Source organism: Saimiri boliviensis, chromosome 3 (assembly GCF_048565385.1).
Source record: "Saimiri boliviensis isolate mSaiBol1 chromosome 3, mSaiBol1.pri, whole genome shotgun sequence".
Classification (NCBI taxonomy): Eukaryota; Metazoa; Chordata; class Mammalia; order Primates; family Cebidae; genus Saimiri; species Saimiri boliviensis.
Genome location: NC_133451.1, coordinates 1,957,249 through 1,977,661, shown reverse-complemented (window position 1 = coordinate 1,977,661; position 20,413 = coordinate 1,957,249). Strand labels below are relative to the sequence as shown.

At 44.7% G+C, this 20,413-nt stretch overlaps 1 protein-coding gene across 5 annotated transcripts in view; it reads right to left on the bottom strand.

The window, feature by feature from the left end:
• The window catches only part of NSD2 (nuclear receptor binding SET domain protein 2), a 113,617-nt gene that overhangs the window by 30,708 nt on the left and 62,496 nt on the right, over positions 1-20,413 (bottom strand). For 3 of the 5 annotated variants that reach the window (XM_039468055.2, XM_074395784.1, XM_074395785.1), the window contains exons 6-9: positions 17,873-18,017; positions 14,171-14,289; positions 10,842-10,923; positions 9,612-9,736 (exon numbers count right to left, since the gene is read on the bottom strand). In XM_039468055.2, the coding sequence (XP_039323989.2) occupies positions 9,612-9,736; positions 10,842-10,923; positions 14,171-14,289; positions 17,873-18,017 (471 nt within the window). Of the gene's footprint in view, positions 1-643; positions 7,108-9,611; positions 9,737-10,841; positions 10,924-14,170; positions 14,290-17,872; positions 18,018-20,413 lie in introns of those variants that run through there. The other 2 variants (XM_074395787.1, XM_074395786.1) reach the window with 2 other exon arrangements.

Below are 20,413 nucleotides of genomic sequence, written 5' to 3'. Positions count from 1 at the left end.
AAGGGCTTTCATCAGCTCTGACTGGCAACTGTGGGTGGCGACAGTGGGTGGTGACAGGTGAGAGCCACTCTTCTCAAATCACTAGATAGGTCTCCTGACGGTACAAAGTCTAAAGAAAATGCAGCCTCTTAACCTTGATTTCCTCACCTTTTCAGGGAAGATGGACTAGCAGCGTGAACACTAATCAGAGCAGTGCATATGTTAAGGCTCTGTCACTGTGAGGCTGCTGGGAGGGCCCTGCGGGGGCCGCAGCTCACATCCTGCTCTTTAAAGGGCTACTTGACGTGCTGAGTTCAAACCCCAAATTTAACATGCCCATCAGATACGGACAGGGTCAGCAGTGGGGGCCTGAGCACCTCTGATGTGAGACTGGAGGGGGCGCCAGGGGAGCACAGGGCATCAGGAAGCAGTAGCCACACTGTCTGGGGCCCCACTTAGAGTCACCCACACAGTCATCCAAGCTGACACATCTGATGGGGGAACCAAGGCCAGAGAAAGAGGCCTTCCCCATGGCTCAGGGGAGAGCGCCCCGGTGCTATCCACCAACCCATGCTCTTCCCTTAACGTGGTGGAACAAAAAGCTTTAAAAATGAGGGGAAAAAACGGATGGAGAGAAAGACAGAAAACACAAACCAGTCCTGGGTCAGAGGGAGGAACAGCACCTTTTATTTAAGATTTACAGAAAAAGTTAGCACGTTTCCACTTGGAGAGATTTCCTAAATTAACAAAGTCTGTTTTGAGGAAATAAACACTGAATACATATTTTGAATGGAAATATATAAATGTTAACGACACACATGAGGCTCATTTCCTGACAGGGTCTGAGACCCACATACAGAATATCGACCTTAACAATAGTACAGTCCATGACACAGATTGCAGAGATTCCGACTTTTTCCCACCACACCGCCTCCCAGCCACTGGACAGACAACTAGCCACAGTCAGGGAGGATCCAACGCTCTCGGCTCAGCAACCACCCGCAAGGAGAGCAAAGTACGAGGGCGTCCCACAGCGAGCCTTACTCCAGCCGCAGGCTCCACCTCCACGCACAGGTGACGTGACTCACTCGGAGAAGCCATTTGTGGAGGTGGCACATTCACCTGTACGGTCCCAACACAGTCCCAAATCTCAGTCTACAACATCTATGATCTATTCCATATCCAACGGGATGCATTTGGAAAGAAAACAGTGCAGGGACTGAGCGGACACAGATTCTGTCAAGAACTTTCCCGTTGCTTCCCGCATCCACCACAGCCACGCTGCGGCACTGAGCTCCGAGCAGCTTAGCTACTGACTTTTCAAAGTTTTCTTGAGTCTGAAAATACTTTCTCCACTCTCTACTCAGAATAAGATAGTACCAAGTTGCCTATTTGCCTTAGAAATACATTCCTTCAGGGCAGGGAATGCAGTCTCCTTGATCTATTACAGGGACTTTTCAAGATATTGCCGAACATAATGGAACCTAGGGAGCACATTCCAGCCAACTGCTAAAAGCACATGGCCCTTCAGGGTGACCTGGATGAGCCACAGTCAGATGCCACCTTCTGTGACTGCAAAGCAGTCCCCTACTCTTCAGAGTGGCGTCATACACATTGAATTTTTAATTTTTTGACAAAACAAATCCCTTCACAACTTGAATACGACATCATTTTTGAAATACAATTACAGACCTTGAACAATAAATTTCTATAAACTGACATAATTTTCATGTTGAAGTGATGCTTTTGTAAAGAAGGAAGTTGATGAGAAGTGCCTCCACAGTGTTTGCATTTACAAATGACAACAGCCCTGTGCTCAGCAGATTTAATGAGTTTGAAATGAAGACTAATCTCAATCAGGTCTTCAAAGTTAACAGAACAGTAAAATGTTAAAGTGGAATTAAAATAGGTTTAAAACAAGTCACTCATCATCTAAAATACTATAGTTCATAATAATTTTTACTAAAATGGCCCTTCTAGGTTACACAGACTAGAACCTTCCTGGCTACCCCTAAACTCTAGGGTCAGGGCTGGGGGTGAGTCGCTAAGAACAGAGGAAGTCTCCATTCACACAGCACTGCTGCACTCCACAGTCGTCTTCTAACCTGCACAGGCTTTTGTGTAGCCACACAGCTCCCAGCAGGTGGCAGGAGGGACTAAATGTCACCTGTGGCCAGAGCGAGACCAGGCAGCTGCTGCTCCCAATTGGAGGCCTGCCCTTGTCAAAGGTAAAAAGAGTCTAAAATATCCTCTCAACCCAACTCTGTCCCACTGTGTCCTAAGCAGCGGTCATCCCACAGGGAGTGTGCTGGGAAGGAGCCTGGTCTGGTCAGCTACAGGCAGCAGGCTGTGTACTGTCTGTGAAGAACTTGAGAACAATGACAAAACTGCCCACAATACACGTGCTTCCACAGGCACAGGGGCTGAGCAAACCCCCTGTCAGCCGGACCAGGACCCCCATCCTACCTCAGGCATTTCTTAAAAATACTATATGCCTAGATGGTTAGCATGCTTCAAAATATTACCAGAGAGTTATATGCAAAAAGGCCAACAACTACAGGTAGGCTAGGAAAAACCGTAAATGTGGACCTAACATGTAACCATGGAGTTCAAAGGCATCTAGCCAACAAGATGAGGCCTGTTGGGCTGCTGGAGAGTCACACTGCTGTGACAATGTCCCAAAAGAAGCAGGCCCCTTGCTCATCCAGTATAGGAATCAGATTAATATAATAGATATTTTTATACCTGCTAATTATAGTCCATTTTACATCACTGCCAGGTAAATTAGTGGTAATTTCTAATGTTCTAGGTAAACCAATAAAAATGGTACCCAAAGGGATCAAAATCAATTTCATTGACCAAGTCTTAAAATATGAGTCAGCATATTTCTTTTAAAATAAGCAAAACCTGCTGGGCACGGTGGCTCACGCCTGTAAAACCAGCACTTTGGAAGCCTGAGGCGGGCAGATCACGAGGTCAAGAGCTCGAGACCAGCCTGGCCAATATGTCAAAACCCCATCTCTACTGAAAATATGAAAATTAGCTAGGGGTGGTGGCAGGCACCTATAGTCCCAGCTACTCAGGAGGCTGAGGCAGGAGAATCGCTTGAACCCAGGAGGTAGAGGTTGCAGTGAGCCGAGCTGAGATCGTGCCACTGTACTTCAGTGTGGGCCACAGAGCGAGACTCTGTCTCAAAATAAATAAATAAATAAATACAATGAAATGAAATAAGCAAGATCCCCAAAATTCTGGAAGTTAACAAGAAGCCAGTAACAGCTTTGAGAGTATTTTGGGAAACCTTTTCTAATGACAGTTACTTCAATTTATCCAGCAAAAGACTATAATTTAGCTTTGTAATCTCAAAGACAAACCACAGGCATTGGCAATTACTCTGTTTACAGATTTTTTACTTACAGATTTTTTAAAACGATGAACCTATTGATTTTAAAAGCATAAAATGCTACAATTTCACACTAGGTCAAAAGGGCTCTCACCTGGTCTGTGTACAAAAGTCTACCTGGCCAGAGGAACCTTTGAAATGAATTAAGAATTTAGAAGGGCTAGATATGTTAGAGAAGTGAGTTATGTTATAAGTCAAATGAAAAAGAAATAAAGCAAGCTTGCCAAAGTCTTAACAATCTTATTTTTCATCTACCGCTATAGGCAGGAGCCTCTCCAGTGAGGGGAATCTGTGGCTTTACAGCCCTCTGGGCACGTCTCAGGCCCAGATAAAGCAACTGACATTAGCCATCAGAGGAGCCCCGGCCGAGGCAACCCTTTCCACTCAACTGGATCAAACGAGCCAAGGACTCTTCCCTCATCCGGAAATGCTTATCCTGGCTTCCATGCCAGGACGCAAAGGAGAACAGAAGCACAACTAGCAGCCCTGCCAGCACAGGTGCCACCCACTCACATCAGGCATCTGGCAAGTGCCTTCTCAGGGGTACTTTATTGTCATCTTAATTTATATACATCCACAGGCACTTTTTTTTTGGTTTTAGAACTAGATGCTAATTTATCATCTTAGTTTTCTTGTTTAAACATCTCTGTGATGGACTCAGCACTCGTCAGCCTCACACACATCTCTGGGCACAAACCTTGGACAAGCAAGACCAAGGCCAGGGCCAGGGCAGCAGAGGAGCAGCAAGCTTGTTCCTGACAGCATGGCTCTGACACAGCATCCTCCCTCCTTTCCTCTGGTGGGCTCAGCTGTTGACATCCCCAGCTACATGAACCTCTCCCAAATGGCCATCTCTCCACCCCTACCCCCGTCTTGTTCCTCAGTCCCTGAGCACCCCATTTTAAATCTTCCTAGGCTTCTACGTGAACTACTTAAACAAAAATCACAAAATCAGGTCCCCCTAAAGCTGTGGGGACCTCTCGGAGATACTCTAAGCACCACTCCACCCACCCGAGAGGCACAGGGGGACAGAGGAGCCCCCAACTCCCATCTAAGGACTCCACACATCACACACAGTCACCCTCTGCCTTTTACCATATGAGAGGCTGTGTGTCATGAAACCTCACTTACGTTTCCTATTGGTTTTCAGGAACATTCTCTTAAAAACACTGGAGTTGTTTCCAGTTGGGAGATACAGGTGTTAAGAGATACACTGTATACTAAAGACAGCACTGAGATGCAACTACACCTAGAGTCAGCATGACTGAAAAAAAGAGTTAATTGTTGCATGAACACTGAAGAAAGGTCCAAAGATGAATTGAGAGCAGGTGGGGCAATGTTAGAAGCAGATACTAAAAGCCTTGATGGCCCAATAGCTCTCAGATCAGTCTTAGAAAAACAATGCAGGATTTCCATTGTGAAGACGTACACTCCCTCAAGATGCTACCCTATTACAATGGTGTACTTTCACGTTTAGAACAGCTATAACCTAAGCTTCTATATATTCTGACAAGTTTTCACCTCTTGTGAATGCCTCAAGTTTTATGCTAGAGAGCCACTTCCCCTTGCCAGGCACAGACATGGTGTGTGGAAGATGGTCTGAAGTGAGTCAAATGAGACTAAAATGGTTCCATGTATGACAACCAAAATTCATCTCAACAACCAGCAATTCAAATGTCTTAAGGCTAGAATATACCATTGTTATTTTGAGGTTTTTATGAGATGAAGTAATTCACGTTGAATTAGTAGCATAATGAATTTCTGTACTCTTGGCCAGCCACTGGTCCTCCCTAGGTTCTTTTAAGCAACAGCCCTTTCCCCCGCCTCCTTCGGGTAGCCAGGAGATGGCCCTTTCAGAAAACGCTGCTCCTCTATGATGAGCCCACTCCTGGCATCTGAAGACAATGCTACCACATGTGGGACTGCCTCTCTCACTGCAGAGTGCTGAGTTCTCTTGACCCAGCCCACCTTCCCAGTGTCCCCAGGGAACGATGTCACCCCTAGCTGAAAAACTGTCATTCCCATCCACATTCCCCCATATGTCCCTGGGTATTCAGCTGATGCCAATGTCATGCTCCTCTCTGGACACCACTGGGTCACTGGCAGGGTTTCACATTCTCCGTTATAGAGAGGGAGCACCTACGCTTTGGCTGACTTCTAATGTGTCTATTGCTTATGGGCTAGCTGGCTGGCTACCCACTGAAAATTCATCATGCTGTAATTTCAAATGAAATCCCTTAATTTTCGCCAAAACCCTTTCAGGGTAGAGTCTTTACTTTGGGTGACTGCTTCTTGAACCAGGGCCATTTTTTTTCCCACATCTTTAAATTTAGTGATTTTTTTTTTTTTGAGAATTTTAATTTTACTCTTGAGCTTTTTCATCTCCTTTGGAGGACCACAGCTTAGATTGCTTCTAGGCCATCTTTGGGGATACATATCCTGCAGCATTTGAGCAGAGCCAATAGAGCAACCCAACCAGCCCTCAGCCACACAGTCCAGCACCCTAAAGCGCCACACACAGATCCAGTGTTCTGCCACTTCTCGGTTTATTTCATCCTCACATGTATAATGCAGTCAAGAGGACCACTTTTCATGCCAAAGCAAAATGTATACTTTTGGATAAAAATAGAGTGATGGTGATTTTTATCACTTTTATTATTATAACCATTACTGTCACAATACCAAACCACGGAGTCCTGGCCAGGCACCCTAAGTGTCTTACATGCGTTACATTACTTAATGGTTTACAACAAAAGTATTAGTCAGAAACGTTCACTAAAGATAAGACACAGCCAAAGAATCTGCTGGGAATGAACTGTGGGCCACTCACATGGCACTGTGAATACACACCTTCTGCTTCTATGAGCTGAAGGGCAAGTAAGCCTTTTCCTCGTCATGCAAAAATGCAGACACCTGGGGCAGGACACGAGGCTGCTTCCCAAGATTAAGACATTGAAACATGAGGGCTGATGCTCTACAGAAGCAAATGATGCAGCGATTGGTGTAAATAACCTGATTACAGTATCCCCTCGGTCCAGGGCCTTGGATCAAAAGAATTAAATGGTTCACGATGATACTGTAAATGGCATTTTTTCCTAAAAATTTACTGTATCTAGTGTCATAATAAAACTGTTTAGTAAAAAAAGATAGAATCAAAACTCTTCTGCCTGTTATGTTGGAAATTGGTGTAATATCTACAATACTGAATATATCTCATTGGCAATGAGAACAGCTGATGAGGACTCCTCCTAATGTGTGCTGTTTGTTTCTGAAGGTACCAACACCAACACTTTCCACAAAAATCCAGTGAGTTACAAACTAGAGAAGAAGCAACTCTAACAGGGCCACCCCTTCCGTGCAAGACCCTGCTGCAGTTCTGGACAGTCCCTGACTGAAGGGCCTGTCTTTCAACTTGAAATCTACATTGACCACTGGAATATGAACGTGTTTCTATTATGAGATGAATGTGATTGATTAAATGGCCTTGATTAGGTATCTTACCTTGGTCTTAAAATTTGTTATCTGTTTTCTTCATTGTATGTGTTTATTAATACCAGTAAAAACAGATTATCACACATCTTCCATAAAATGATTGTGATAGAAATGTCACTGAGTGTGTACGATGATACACCACCTGCAGCAGCATCCTGGAATATTACATCATTCTAAGTGCAGTACAGGGCAGCTGGGTTCAAATCCAACTTGACTGGTGTGGACTCCCACAAAAGCTGTTACCAGTGAAGGCGAAAAAAATAAGAATTTGCTCTACTAAAGGAATAAAAAATGAAGTTACAAAACACTTAAATCACATTAATTCCTTCACAGGCCTTTGTCATGCAAGTGTGTAATTTTAATCTATTCTCTTCCTCGGGATGATGTAGTACCGTGTAATAATTATTCCAATAAAAATTTTATTTGTCACATATACCTTTTTCAGAAGACTTTAAACCACAACATGACCTAACATGTTTTGAAATACCAACCCTCTGAAAGTACCTTATTTCAATCAAATGTGATGAAAGGGAGTAAATACAAACATGCAAATGGGGTGTGACCCAAACAGGTGTGTGTCAGTGTGACTCTCAAACAGCAATCCTCTCGGTCACCTAACTCGTATCAGAATCAGGCCCAACAGTAGACAGGGTATTTTTTTATAACACTACACTTTGCCTCATATGCTAACAGGCATTCAGCACTGGTAACATGACATTTACTGTAGTTCAGTTGTGTTAATACATAATAGACAAGTTTATTTGTTCACCTAAAGTTACTTTAACAGCATAATTCTATAAAAATGAACACTAATGGAAGATTTATCTAAGCCATACAAAAGTAGCTTAATGGAAAAGGCCTAGTAATTTAAATGTTTTCATATGAGGAACATGATGCACACTATGGGATCTATGCATCACCTTCAAAATGTAGGAAGGTATACTAATTTCACATATTTAATGTATTATTTAAATGTATTTAACAATCTATCAACTTCTGATATTCTAAAGAATTAAAAATTAAGTGTAATGATTATAAAATGCTTCATCTAAGTTTTCTCAAGGTCAGAACAACCGCCTAGGCCAGGGAGACTGAGCTCCACTGACTTGGACAGGTCTCGACCCCTGCTACACTGGCCTCATGCATGACTAAATCAAAGCCTCCAATAAACGTGACGTAGGTTCAGGAATAACAGACAAGACAAGCATGTTCTCACCATGTTCTCTCTATTGTACCTGACAGCAGTACTAAGTGACAACTCAAGCAAATAACTGGACCAAAATTATGATAACAGAACAACTCATTAAAAACTCTTTAAAGCAAAAATCTCAACTTAAGTGAAAAATGTTTAATATTCTTCTTTGGAACAATCTTTCATTAAATTTTCTAGGATTTTAACCTGAACTTGGACAAGAAAGGAAAAAGGAAAAATAATTTGTATAAAATTTGCCTTTTCATATTTCAGTAAGCTCCTAAATGTTTCAGTAAATAATTCTTGCTGCAATTTCTCTAGTGTGTCCAAACATAACAAATGTCTAGTTACCTACACGTATCAAACTGTAAACCAGCCCCAGTCCCACCATCCGTGAGCAGGTCTTGACCGCTATCGAGTTGGTTTGAGTTACTGCAGAAAATCCCACTTGGAGAAGTGTTCACTATCTGCACCATCACTGAAGATTCAGAGCGGCCAAGTTGTAGAGCTCTCTGAGCCCCCACAGGTTGCCCAGACCCCTGGCCTTCCTGCATGAAGGCCTACCCTCCTCTAATGAGTGGAAACAACTGAGGCATATCCCTCCTGGGGACCATGGCAGAAACCTGGTCAGAAGTGCTGCCTGTCCATCCCTTGCCTCACTACCCTGTTGTTCCAAAAAGGCCCCCAGTTATCATCTCCTCTTAAATATGACAAAAACAGGACTCAGGTCTACAATGAGAAAAAGAGCATCACAGAGAACCAAATGACAAGAAATTAAAACTCCGAAGATCTAAGAAGGTAATCCCTAAAAATCAGGAAACCCAAACTACCTCTGAACAAAAAAGTGTCACACCTACATCCTGTGGCTATTTGTTTTGTTTTTGGCAACAGCAAAAAAGTTAGGTTTGATAATGAAGTCTAGGTGTCGTGTTGTAATGATGGCAGGCAGCCACCACATATTCTGCAAGTCCAGAACACAGGAGTCATATTACAATGGTAGTTCTGACTCACCTGAACACTCAAGTAACTGAAAATGTGCCAGAATTTAAAAGACCAAAGTCATGAAATGGATGAGAACAAAGAAATCTTTGGCTTCCTCCATGAGCCTAGGTCTGGAAGCAACAGGAATCAGGTGTGGTGTGTGAGTCGCCCTCCACCCCACCCAGTATGTCAGCTCAACTGACACTGTGTCCTGTCAGAACCAACACAGACTTACTTCCATGTGAACTCTTACAGTGTGAGGGCTACACAGAACAAAACATTCTTAAGACAGATTTTAAGGACTGTGAAACTGCATTAAGCCTGAAGTATATCTGTACAGGTACACACTCTGTGTGTGTGTGTATAAAAAGTGCTCAAATAAACTAACATAGTGCACTGTTTGTCCATTTCATGAATCTGAGATAGCCAAGAGGCCCCAAAGCACCTGCACTGGTGGTGGGCACCAATGCTGTGCTTATGAAGTCTGAGCGTTACTCACACTGCAGCGTGGGCAGCTAAATGGCCTTCATACCAATGCCATGGTTATCATAATTATTATTATTTTACCTCATTCTCAGTTAAGGATGCAGAAGGAGATGAACTTTTGCTAAACCCAAGAGCTGAAGATGCTGCCGTGGAAGCCCGATTTCGCTTCTTCAGTGGTTTACATGCATCAGACAGATTTTTCGTTGCTGTAAAATAATTTTGGTTTGTAAAGTTTCAAATCATAAATCCTCAATCTTTAAAATTACCCCTCAAATAATTGAAGTTCTAAAGATGAATCTTCTGAGTTCCTTTGTCCTTCTGGCTTAACTTATCATGGAAAAATCTGAACATAAACAAAAGCAGACAAACTGTACAATGAACCCCATGTCCTTGCTACCTGGCCCCAAAAAAACATCAACCTGGGGCCAGCGTGGCTCCATCCACACCTGGTTCCACGTCCCCCTGCCAGATTATTCTGCAGCAAATCCCAGACATACCATTTCATCCATAAAAAGTTTAGCACAAATCTCTAAACATAAAGTCTTACATGTAACCACAATACCACTCTCATACTTAAAAGTAACAATGCTCTTATATCATCAGTCAGCGTTCAAATGTCCAATCGCTCACAAATCTTTTTTTCTAAAAGAGTCTGTTTAACTGATGTTTAAAAACCAGTCGAGCACCTCATGCAAAACAAGAAAAACAGCCATTTCCAATCTCCACTCACTCTCCTCCCCCGGGGCTTCGTTCTCCTTTCTAATTAAGAGTTGGGGAAGGTATGACTTCTTCAATAAGGGAGCAAACAGGTATTTCAAAAAGATACTAAAAGGTAAAAGGAAGTGTGACTTCCCTTCTTATTGTTTTTAAAGTTATTAGTTTCTTTAGCATGTGAAATATAAATAACGAGTCCTAACAGTGAGCTTACATGCACAGAGGGTCAGGGTACTAAAGGGTGACAGAATCTACAGTAGCAACTGGTACCATCGAGAAAGAAACCTGAAAACTTCTGGTTGAAACCACTTTTCTAGTAAAATTTTAAATGGAAAATAATAGAGCCAAGTAAAAAGTAACTTCAATAAAATTTAGCCAAATACTTCAAAACAACATACACATTAGAACAGTTTATTTTTCAACAGCAGAAGAACCTCCTTTCCTTTTATTCAGTCCTAGCTTAATTGTGGATCCCTCCCCTGCCCTGTTCCTTCCCCATCACCAGCCCCAGCCTTCCCCTTTCACACTCTCAGCCCACCCACCCAGCCCAGCCTGAGCACCCAGAAGCCAAGAAGGAGGGGGCGCTGACCACATTACCTGCCTGGCTCTTGAGCGAGGAGGCTGCCTCCATGGCCTTGTAAGAGCTTGTTCTGGCCGTTTTGTCAGTGATTGTGTCTCTCTATTATTTAAAAAAAAAAAAAAAGAAAAAAAAAAGAAAAAAGAAAAAAGAAAAAAAAAGAAAAGAAAAAAGAAAAAGAACAACAAAAGGAAAAGAAAGGAAAAAAAATCTCCTCATGTGAATGAACACAGGTTGCTGAAAAGTTTCGTGGCAGAAACTCCTTCCTTTGGAAATGTGTTCCGCACACACAAGTCATCCGTGGTTGCCCAATTTCAGACATTTTTTCACAATCTGGACTGATTCTTTCTTCGCACCTCCCGCTCTCGCATCTGTCAGGAGGGCGAGGTGGGCGGGGCCACGCCAAGACCTGCTGCAGTCATGTGGTTAAGACACCTGATATGAGTTGTATTCAACATGCACCTAGACTCTCCACTGAACCCAAAGCAGAGCATGAACATGGGAAAAAAATACTCAAGAGGCACCCAATCAAGTTAGACTCAGCCCTGCTAAGTCAGGGCCAATATTACTAGTACACTACACTGAGGATTTCCAATTTTTAGACAAACTCCAGATATACCTAATATACAACGATCATCAGTAAAATATGTCACAAGTGAGAAAAGCAAAAAAAAAAAAAAAAAAAAGAGAGAGAGAGAGAGAGAGAGGTAAGGGATCATGAAGCTTTTATTAAGGGCTGAGAGTCCGAAGGGCGTGGCTGAAAATGCTCTGTCCCCACAGCACTACTAGAGCAGCGCTGCCGAGGGGAGACCTGCCACCCCAGGAGGCAGACTCCCTGCACTCATACCCAGTCTCACTCATCTGCCTGGAACCAGGGCTGGTGAGACAGGATGCAGTGGAGTGGGATGCAGAGGATCATGGACAAGGTGAAAGGTGAATGCCCAGCATGTCAGAAATGCTCAATGCACACTGGGAGTCATATGTGATATGGCTCAGGTTTACAAAAACCAGATCCAAGGAAACACCACTACTTCTTTTTATCATGTGCTATCATCTCCTGAGATAAGAGCTAATAAAACATTACTACCCACTTAATGTAAATTTGATGTTTTGAGTGTCCAGGGTCACACATTTTTTAGGTATATCGTTTACACAAATATTTCAAAGCAACCAGTTTCAGTATGATGGCCAGCAAAGGGCTGCTTTAATAGAAGGTAACCTGGCCAGGCGCAGCGGCTTACGCCTCTAATCCCAGCACTTTGGGAGGCCAAGGCAGGTGGATCACTTGCAGTCGGGAGTTTGAGACCAGCCTGACCAACATGGTGAAACCCTGTCTGTACTAAAAATACAAAAAAATTAGCCGGACATGGTGGCATGCACCTAAAATCTCAGCTACTTGGGAGGCTGAGGCAGGAGAATTGCTTGAATCCAGGATGTGGAGGTTACAGTGAGCGGGGATTGCACTCCAGCCTGGGTGACAAAGCAAGACTCCCTCTCAAAAAAAATAAAAATAATAAAAATAAAATGGTGACCAGAGCAAATATTAAGTGCATGCTTCCTGGTAACTACAAACCTTAATGACTACAGCTGAATCTGACCTAGCTTACTGCTGAACACCTGATCACTCAAAAACCTCCTCACCTCATGGCAGGTGCCCCAGAAGAATGCTCTGTTGGCCAGAAAACTGGGCCAGGGCCTGCCTGCTCCTCTCAATTACGAACACAAATGTAAAGAAGTAAGATAGATGATACGGTGTCCACATATTTACAGCTTAGCAATATGTGAGATTTATTTTCCATTCTTTGAAATAAAATTTAAAAAGCATTTTAATTTAGATCAGTGAAAGACAGGATGAAGCTTTATTCAAAATTACAAATATACAACTACTCTGCCAGAACTAATTTTGTTGTTGTTGTTGTTGTTGTTGTTGTTGAGATGGAGTCTCCCTCTGTCGCCCAGGCTGAAGTGCAATGGCGTGATCTCAGCTCACTGCAACCTCCGCCCAGGTTCAAGTGACTCCTGCCTCAGCCTCCCGAGTAGCGGGAATTACAGACACATGCCACCACGCCCACCTAATTTTTGTATTATTAGTAGAGACGAGGTTTCACCATGTTGGCCAGGCTGGTCTCGAACTCCTGACCTCAGGTGATCCGCCCACCTCGGCCTCCCAAAGTGCTGGGATTACAAGTGTGAGCCACCACGCCCGGCCAAAACTATTATCAAATTAAATAGAAATTCAAACAAAAGTACAAAGTAAAGTCTCAGTTCATGAGAAAGTTAACTGGACAGCTGAGACAGGTGAAATAAATGGCACTACTCCACTAGGAAAAGGACTCATGTCTTCTACAGGCATGGACACCAGATGCTAAACAAAATAACCCAGGGCCTCTTTAGATATATGGACCTTGGTTGGCTTCACTCCCCTGCAGGTACCAGGCAAATACATGCTGGCAGGAAGCAAGGAGTACAAGGACCTGGGGCTGGCTTTGTATCTATGCTGCCCTTTTCCTGCACAGCTTGTTTAGTATTCCCATTCAGTAAACAGTAACATGAATTACTAATGAACTAAATGAGTCTATAAACTCTAGGTTCAATGCCTTTAATGAATTTTTGACTTTTTATTGATTGACATGTAACACATTATCTCTAATGGACCTTCATGCCAGTTCATTACTTACACCCTGAATAATAAGCCCTATAGATAGGTTATGGGGTTTTTTTGGTTTTCTTTTTTTTTTTTTTTTTTTTTTTTTTGAGACAGGATCTTGCTCTGTTTCCCAGGCTGGAGTGCAGTGGCACAATCTCAGCTCACGGCAACCTCCCAGATTCAAATGATTCTCCTGCCTCAGCCTCCCTAGTAGCTGGGATTACAGGTGCACACCACCACGCCAGGATAATTTTTTGTATTTTTAGAGACAGGGTATCACCATGTCGGCCAAGCTGGTCTCAAACTCCTAACCTCAAGCGGTCCACCTGCCTCAGCCTCCCAAAGTGCTGGGATTACAGACGTGAGCCACCACACCTGGCCCAAGAAGTCATTTTTAATGACAGTTTTGTATAATCTAAAAAACAAGTATTACTCAAAGCATTTGGACGTCTGTTTTCTTGGAGAACAACGTATCACTGGTTTCTGTGATAATATCCCTGGCGGGTAAGAACTTGCTTTGTTAGGCAGCCTTTCTCAATGAGGTTCTCTGAGAAAAGCAAGCCTTCTGCTGAATAAGAGCCTGGGAGGAACTGAGTGCACCACCATCTGCATCTCATGTGTGCTCCCATGCAGGAAAATGGTGGCACCAAGAGTCACGCGGCACACGCTCTGACGGGTCAGGCAAACCTGGAACATAATTACCTTCCGAAGACTGTGCTTGTCTGTCCTGAGTCTTTTCCTGGGTGTGTCTTCAGCTTCAAGATCTTCTGGAGGGTCCTGTGTCCTCTTTGTGTGGTTTCTTTTTTTCCCATTTATGTGACCTTGGAATGGGAAGTGAGGAAAACATACATGAAAACCGCTCCAAAACCTGCCTTCAAAGCACTGTGAGAACCTACCCAGGGCATTCAAGACACAGATCCAGCCCATGACGGCTTTCCTGTACCCCTGCTGATTGCCAGGGCTTATGTCTTACAGATCAAATCTCTTTACAACAAAAAACTGGCAACTTAGAGATTTTATTAGCATTTGTCATAAACATACATATGTATGTGCGCGCATGAACACACACACACACACACACACACACACACACATACATATATATTTTTTTGAGATGGAGTCTTGCTCTGTCACCCAGGCTGGAGTCCAGTGGCACAATCTTGGCTCACTGCAACCTTTGCCTCTTGGGTTCAAGCAATTCTCCTGCCCCAGCCTCCTGAGTGGCTAGGATTACAGACATGCACCACCATGCACAGCTAATTTTTGTATTTTTAGTAGACGGGATTTCACCAAGTTGGTCAGGCTGGTCTCAAACTCCTGACCTCATGATCTGCCCACCTTGGCCTCCCAAAGTGCTGGGATTACAGGAGGCATGAGCCACCATGTTTGGCCTTATAATTATATTTTAATGTATTAAAGCATTAAATTTTAATATAACCCAGTATTTTATTTTATTTTATTTATTTATATTTTTTTGGAGACAGACTTTTGCTCTTCTAACCCGGGCTGGAGTGTACTGGCACGATCTCGGCTCACTGCAACCTCTGCCTCCCGATAACCCAGTATTTCAAAAAAATCTTTTCCTTACTAATATTCAAAGACTTGTGGAATTTAAGTTAAACTTTAAAAAAAAAAAATTTAACTTTCATGCCTGTAATCAATCCCAGCACTTGGGAGGCTGAGGTGGGCAGATCATGAGGTCAGGAGATCAAGTACATCCTGGCTAACACAGTGAAATCCTGTCTCTACTAAAAATACAAAAGATTAGCCGGGCATGGTGACATGCACCTGTAGTTCCAGCTACCCGGGAGGCTAAGGCAGAAGAATTGCTTGAATCCAAAGACGGAGGTTGCAGTGAGCCGAGATCACACCACTAAATTCCAGCCTGGGCAACAGAACAAGACTCATCTCAGAAAAAAAAAAGGAAAAAAAAAACTTGCTACTTCCTAAACATTTCCTTAAAGAACCATGTTAGGTAGTAACATATTTATAACTGCAAACCAAGGGCTTCCTTGATGTTTGCTCAGCTAGGCCATTGGGTTAGGTGTTTACAGGAATAGCAGCTAATCCAAGATCTAAGGCATCCAAACAATACTGACCTAAGATGGTAAGGTGTGAACTAAGAGTGCAAATTCTAGATAGATGATTAATTTCAACATGCCAATGTTTATTTTAAATACAAATCGAATATCTTCATTTGCATGACTGCTTTCCAGAGGCTCAGGGTTTTTATTAATGGACTATTCATAAAACATCTTGCAGAAGGACACAAGCCTCACTACGGTTGGGACAGAAGACACCAGCAAAAGAGTGCTAAACTCCACAGTGTCCAGCAAGACCTCAGGCAGAGGTACAAGTAAGCGTCCATGCCCTGGTACCAATGCGTCTACAGAGCCTCACCTCGGGTCTAGGCCTGAGGCCAATGCTAAAAAAGAGTCAGCAGCCAGAGTGTGGGGCCCACACCAGCTGCAGCTCCGGCCTGGTGTGATGGGGGCTAGGCAAGCAGCCCTCATAAAGCTCCACCTCTGGCCACAACACTGCAGGCTGGTGCAAAGGCAGCCTGGGGAAGAGGCCCATGGAATGGTTGGCAGCGGGACCCGCTTAGCCACACTGGCAAGTATAGGCACCACACGGCACAGCCAACGAAACTCTCGAGGACACCCTCAGCAGGTCTGCCCTCAGAACATCTGTTCGTGAGCACAATGCCAGCCTGGCGCCTCAATTTCCCACAGGCAAGGTCCTTGACACAGCTCACCCTCAACACAGCACCTCCTAAGCACCTCTCCATTCATCCAGAAAGAGGCAGCAGCTGTTACTTACAGAAACAAGCAACAGAGGCACCTGTATGGATTTTTTTCTTTTTCTTTTTGAGATGGAGTCTTGCTCTGTCACCCAGGCTGGAGTGCAGTGGCACCATCTTGGCTCACTGCAACCTCTGACTCCCAGGTTCAAGAGATTCTCATGCCTCAGACTCCTGAGTAGCTGGGATTACAGGCATTTACCACCAGGCCTGGCTAATTTTTTTGTATTTTTAACAGAGATGGGGTTTCACCATGTTGGCCAGGCTGGTCTTGAATTCCCAGCCTCGAGTGATCCACCCACCTTGGCCTCTTAAAGTGCTGGGATTACAGGCGTGAGCCAATGCGCCCAGACACCTGTGTAGACTTCTAACACATGACACAGATGTGGTGCACCATCTTAGTTGTTAGCACCAGGGTCACCTCAAAGTCAGGATAAAGGGCACCCAGGAACCTGCACACACCTGACACACACTGTGGGCAGAAACTCACCTGTCATTTGTATCCACTAAGCACTCAGCAAAATATAACACAATCAAATTCATGCTTACACTTCGAGGGTAAGATGAATCTGGCTTCAGGAAGAGCCAGCTGATTTTTAAAGAAGCCAGTCATTTAAAAGAAACACGTCTCTAAATTTAGCGTATCAATAGAATAAGGTGTATTTTCTTTTAAAGAAAATATGAAAGTCCTCAATATCCTTGCTATTCTAAACTACAGTATTTGCAATGAACACTGAGCAAATTGAACAGAATTCAAGATTAATGAGATAGTTGATGAAGAGATCTAAAAACACCTAAATCAAGACAAAAACATCAGAGAAAGAGAAAGGTGACAGCAGGTGCATGTGGCCAGACCCCGTCACTTCTGGGCCCTGACCTCTTTTTAGGTGAATCTTGAAACACTTCATGTTTGGTCTCTCCAAACCTTCGGAGATACAGCACTTTTTTTGTATTTTAAATTGATACCCAAATATGTCACAGTTATTTTTACATTCATATGTCAGTTTTCTACAATTTGTGTCCAAGCACACACATATCACGAATCTAACCATTGTTACACATCTCCAAATCTTACAGTGTCAACTCTCCCTCCTCTTGCCACCGCTCAAAGCAAAGTAGCACTTTTTGTTTTTTAAGCCAAAGGCCTAGGAACAACCAAAGGATGCTTGAATTCGAGGTCAGTCCAGTCACTCTTCTTGCCCTATAAGCACTCAGGCAAACAGGCCAGGAGCTGCCCATACTCAGGCCCCTTGAGGTGCAGACTACAGCCAAACCAGGAGGGTTGCTCTCAGAAGCATGGGGAGTGCGGCCTCTCTGGAAGTAAAGGCCTGAAGGCTGACCCTACCACATCATGTAAGCCTGGAATCCAAACTTGGAGCCACAGGCCAGACGGGACCACACAGAACAGCTCTCATGAGCCAGGAAATGCAGACGGCAAGGCTGTTTTTACTGTGACCACACGCAATTGGACTGCTGGCCCAAACCCCACAAGTCAGAAACGGGAAGAGTGAACACACTTCCCTACAGTTTCAAGACCAGAGATCAGCCTGCTACACTACACCCATCAACCTAAGCGGAGGACATCAGCAGAGCACTATGTTTACCAGAGTCTTCTTCAGCCTGGACAGGGGCCACCAGGGCAAACTTGGTGTTGTAACGCGCTCTCTGCTTCTCACTCAGCAGACTCCACTGTGACCTGAGCAGCTCTTCAATCTCCTCACCTGAAGCATCTGGGTGCTCAGCCACCACCTGTGGACAAGGGAGAAGGTGCAATAAGAAGTTAAATCTCTAAAACTCACTGGGTTTTGTTTTGCGTGAAATCAAATGCATGACCCTTTAGAACTTGGTGCGTGGCTTTTTCATTCCCACATCAAGGAAATAAGTCCATAAAAGCTTCAAAGAAAAGTAGCGCTTAACCAGTGCTGTGACTCACTGAAAACTCATAAATGAGAATAGTGCTGGGGAAAACAAATTCACCTCTACTTCTGTAAATGTGGGAAATGATAAATGACAAACACACACACACACACACACACACACACACACACACACACACACAATTTTCCAAAACCACTAACTCACTGTAAGACCCAGCCTCTAGGTATCCTTGAAAAATTAGCTGTAGAGCCAGTGCCACAGGAACACTGCCCCTGAGCATGGAAGTGGGCTTTGCTCTGTGTCCTCACTGGGCAGCACCGACCCTCATCTTTTAGGTGCAGGCCCCGGACAGGGGTAAAGGCACACACTAAGGAGTGCAAGCTGGCTTCTGTCACAGCGCAGGCCAGCACACGGAGACAACCCTGCAGCACAGCCACAAGACGAGGCTTCCCTACCCTCCAGCCACACCAAGGCTGCTGGCATCAGCACCTGGAGCATGCTAGAAATGCAGACTCCCAGGCCACATCCAAACCTGCCTACCAGGAATCTGCACTTTCACAAGTTCTCTAGGTGATACACAGACACACTGAATTCTGATCCTGGGGCCTTGGCTACCCCTGGTAACAATCTGAGGGTTTCAAAAGCCATAGTGCTTAGGTCCCACCCAAGACCAACCGGACATGGCGGGTCTGGCCTCATGATTTAAAGGTTTCCCAGGGGTTGCTAATGTGTCCCCAAGTCCAAGAGCCACAATCTCAAGAGCAGGACACAGGGCGACACAGTAATGCCTGCCAGCCAGTTGTAACCCACCACCCGTTTCTGTTCAATGTCTGAAAATGTAGTAATATTTCCGACACAAAAATTACAGGAAATTCAAACAAGTGTCCACAAAGTTTTATTGGATCTCAGCCCTACACACTGTTGCCACACTGCCCATGGCTATCTTCCTACAACAGCAGAGCTGAGCAATCAGGACAGAGCCCTCATCGCCCATCAGGCCCTTTGGAAACAGTCTGCTGACTACCTCAGCACCAACCAGGATGCTCCAGAGCCAGACTCGGCTCTGAGGCTGGCTCCTCTACTAGGTAGTTTGGTGGACTTGGGCAAGTGAAGGCAGTCTCTGAAATGAGGGCAGTTAACACTCCACCTGGCAGTGAGTGGTAAGGCACCATCAGGTTAATGTTGGCCAGTTACCATTACCACCTGGACCTATCACCTACCCAGCCAACAGGTAACCTCTGCCCCCAAACCCAAACCCCTCCTCACAAGATAGTCACTACAGACGACTTCTTATAGCCTTCCGTGGCCCCACCATCTGCCCTCCTGCTGCCTGTATGAATCATGTGCTCCACTCCCTCCGGCCCTCACCCTGGCCTGGACACCAACACCCACCATTGCCCACCCACCACCTCTCTAGACCAGGGTAAGCAGCAACCTGCAGACACCCCCAGCCTAACCACCTGGGATCTCCCACGTCTAGGATGCCTTCCGCAGTTCCAGGTCTGGCTCTGACCTCCAGCACTGCACCAGTGCTCCCTATGGGGTCCCCATCTCCATCCCTGCATATGCCTGCTCCTGCCACACCCCTCCCAACCCAGCAGGCCCTGTCCTGTCTGCTGCCTTGACCCACTCCATGAGCCTACCCACCCCCAACTCTTCAAGCTCCAAGGGCCTCAGCTCTTCATCCAGCAAAAGTTTCTGCACAGGGCTTCGGATCCACAGCACACCTGCCTCTCATCTCCTCAAACACAGCACATTCCTTCGTGGGCCTGCTGCCCTCCCACCCACCTCTGCCCCCAGCACCCATGACTCCAGAGCCCCCAGTTAGGATGAATCATAACAGTGTCCTCTGCTGCTTCATCAAAGCAGAGTCCCAAGCTTCCTGAAGTCACCCTTTCTTTTCCATCTAAATCCTGTGCTGGGGCTGGGCACAGTGGCTCATGCCTGTAATCCAAGAACTTTGGAGGCCAAGGCAGGTGGATCACCTGAGGTGAGGAGTTCAAGATCAGCCTGACCAACATGGTGAAACCCCGTCTTTTAAAATAAATAAATAAATAAATACTGTGCTGGGCTGGGCAGCTCCACTCCTCAGCCCTCTTTATGTGCCCACCATAATTTCTGACTGAAATTTCAGCAACCAGTTTCCTGGCTCTCAATCCTGTCCATCTACCTCCTGACACTCCCAACCCAAAAAGCCCTACTCCTACAACCAGAGGGATCATAGCTCCCACTCCTTACTCCTAGGGTAAAAATTGCAGCTGTTTAGC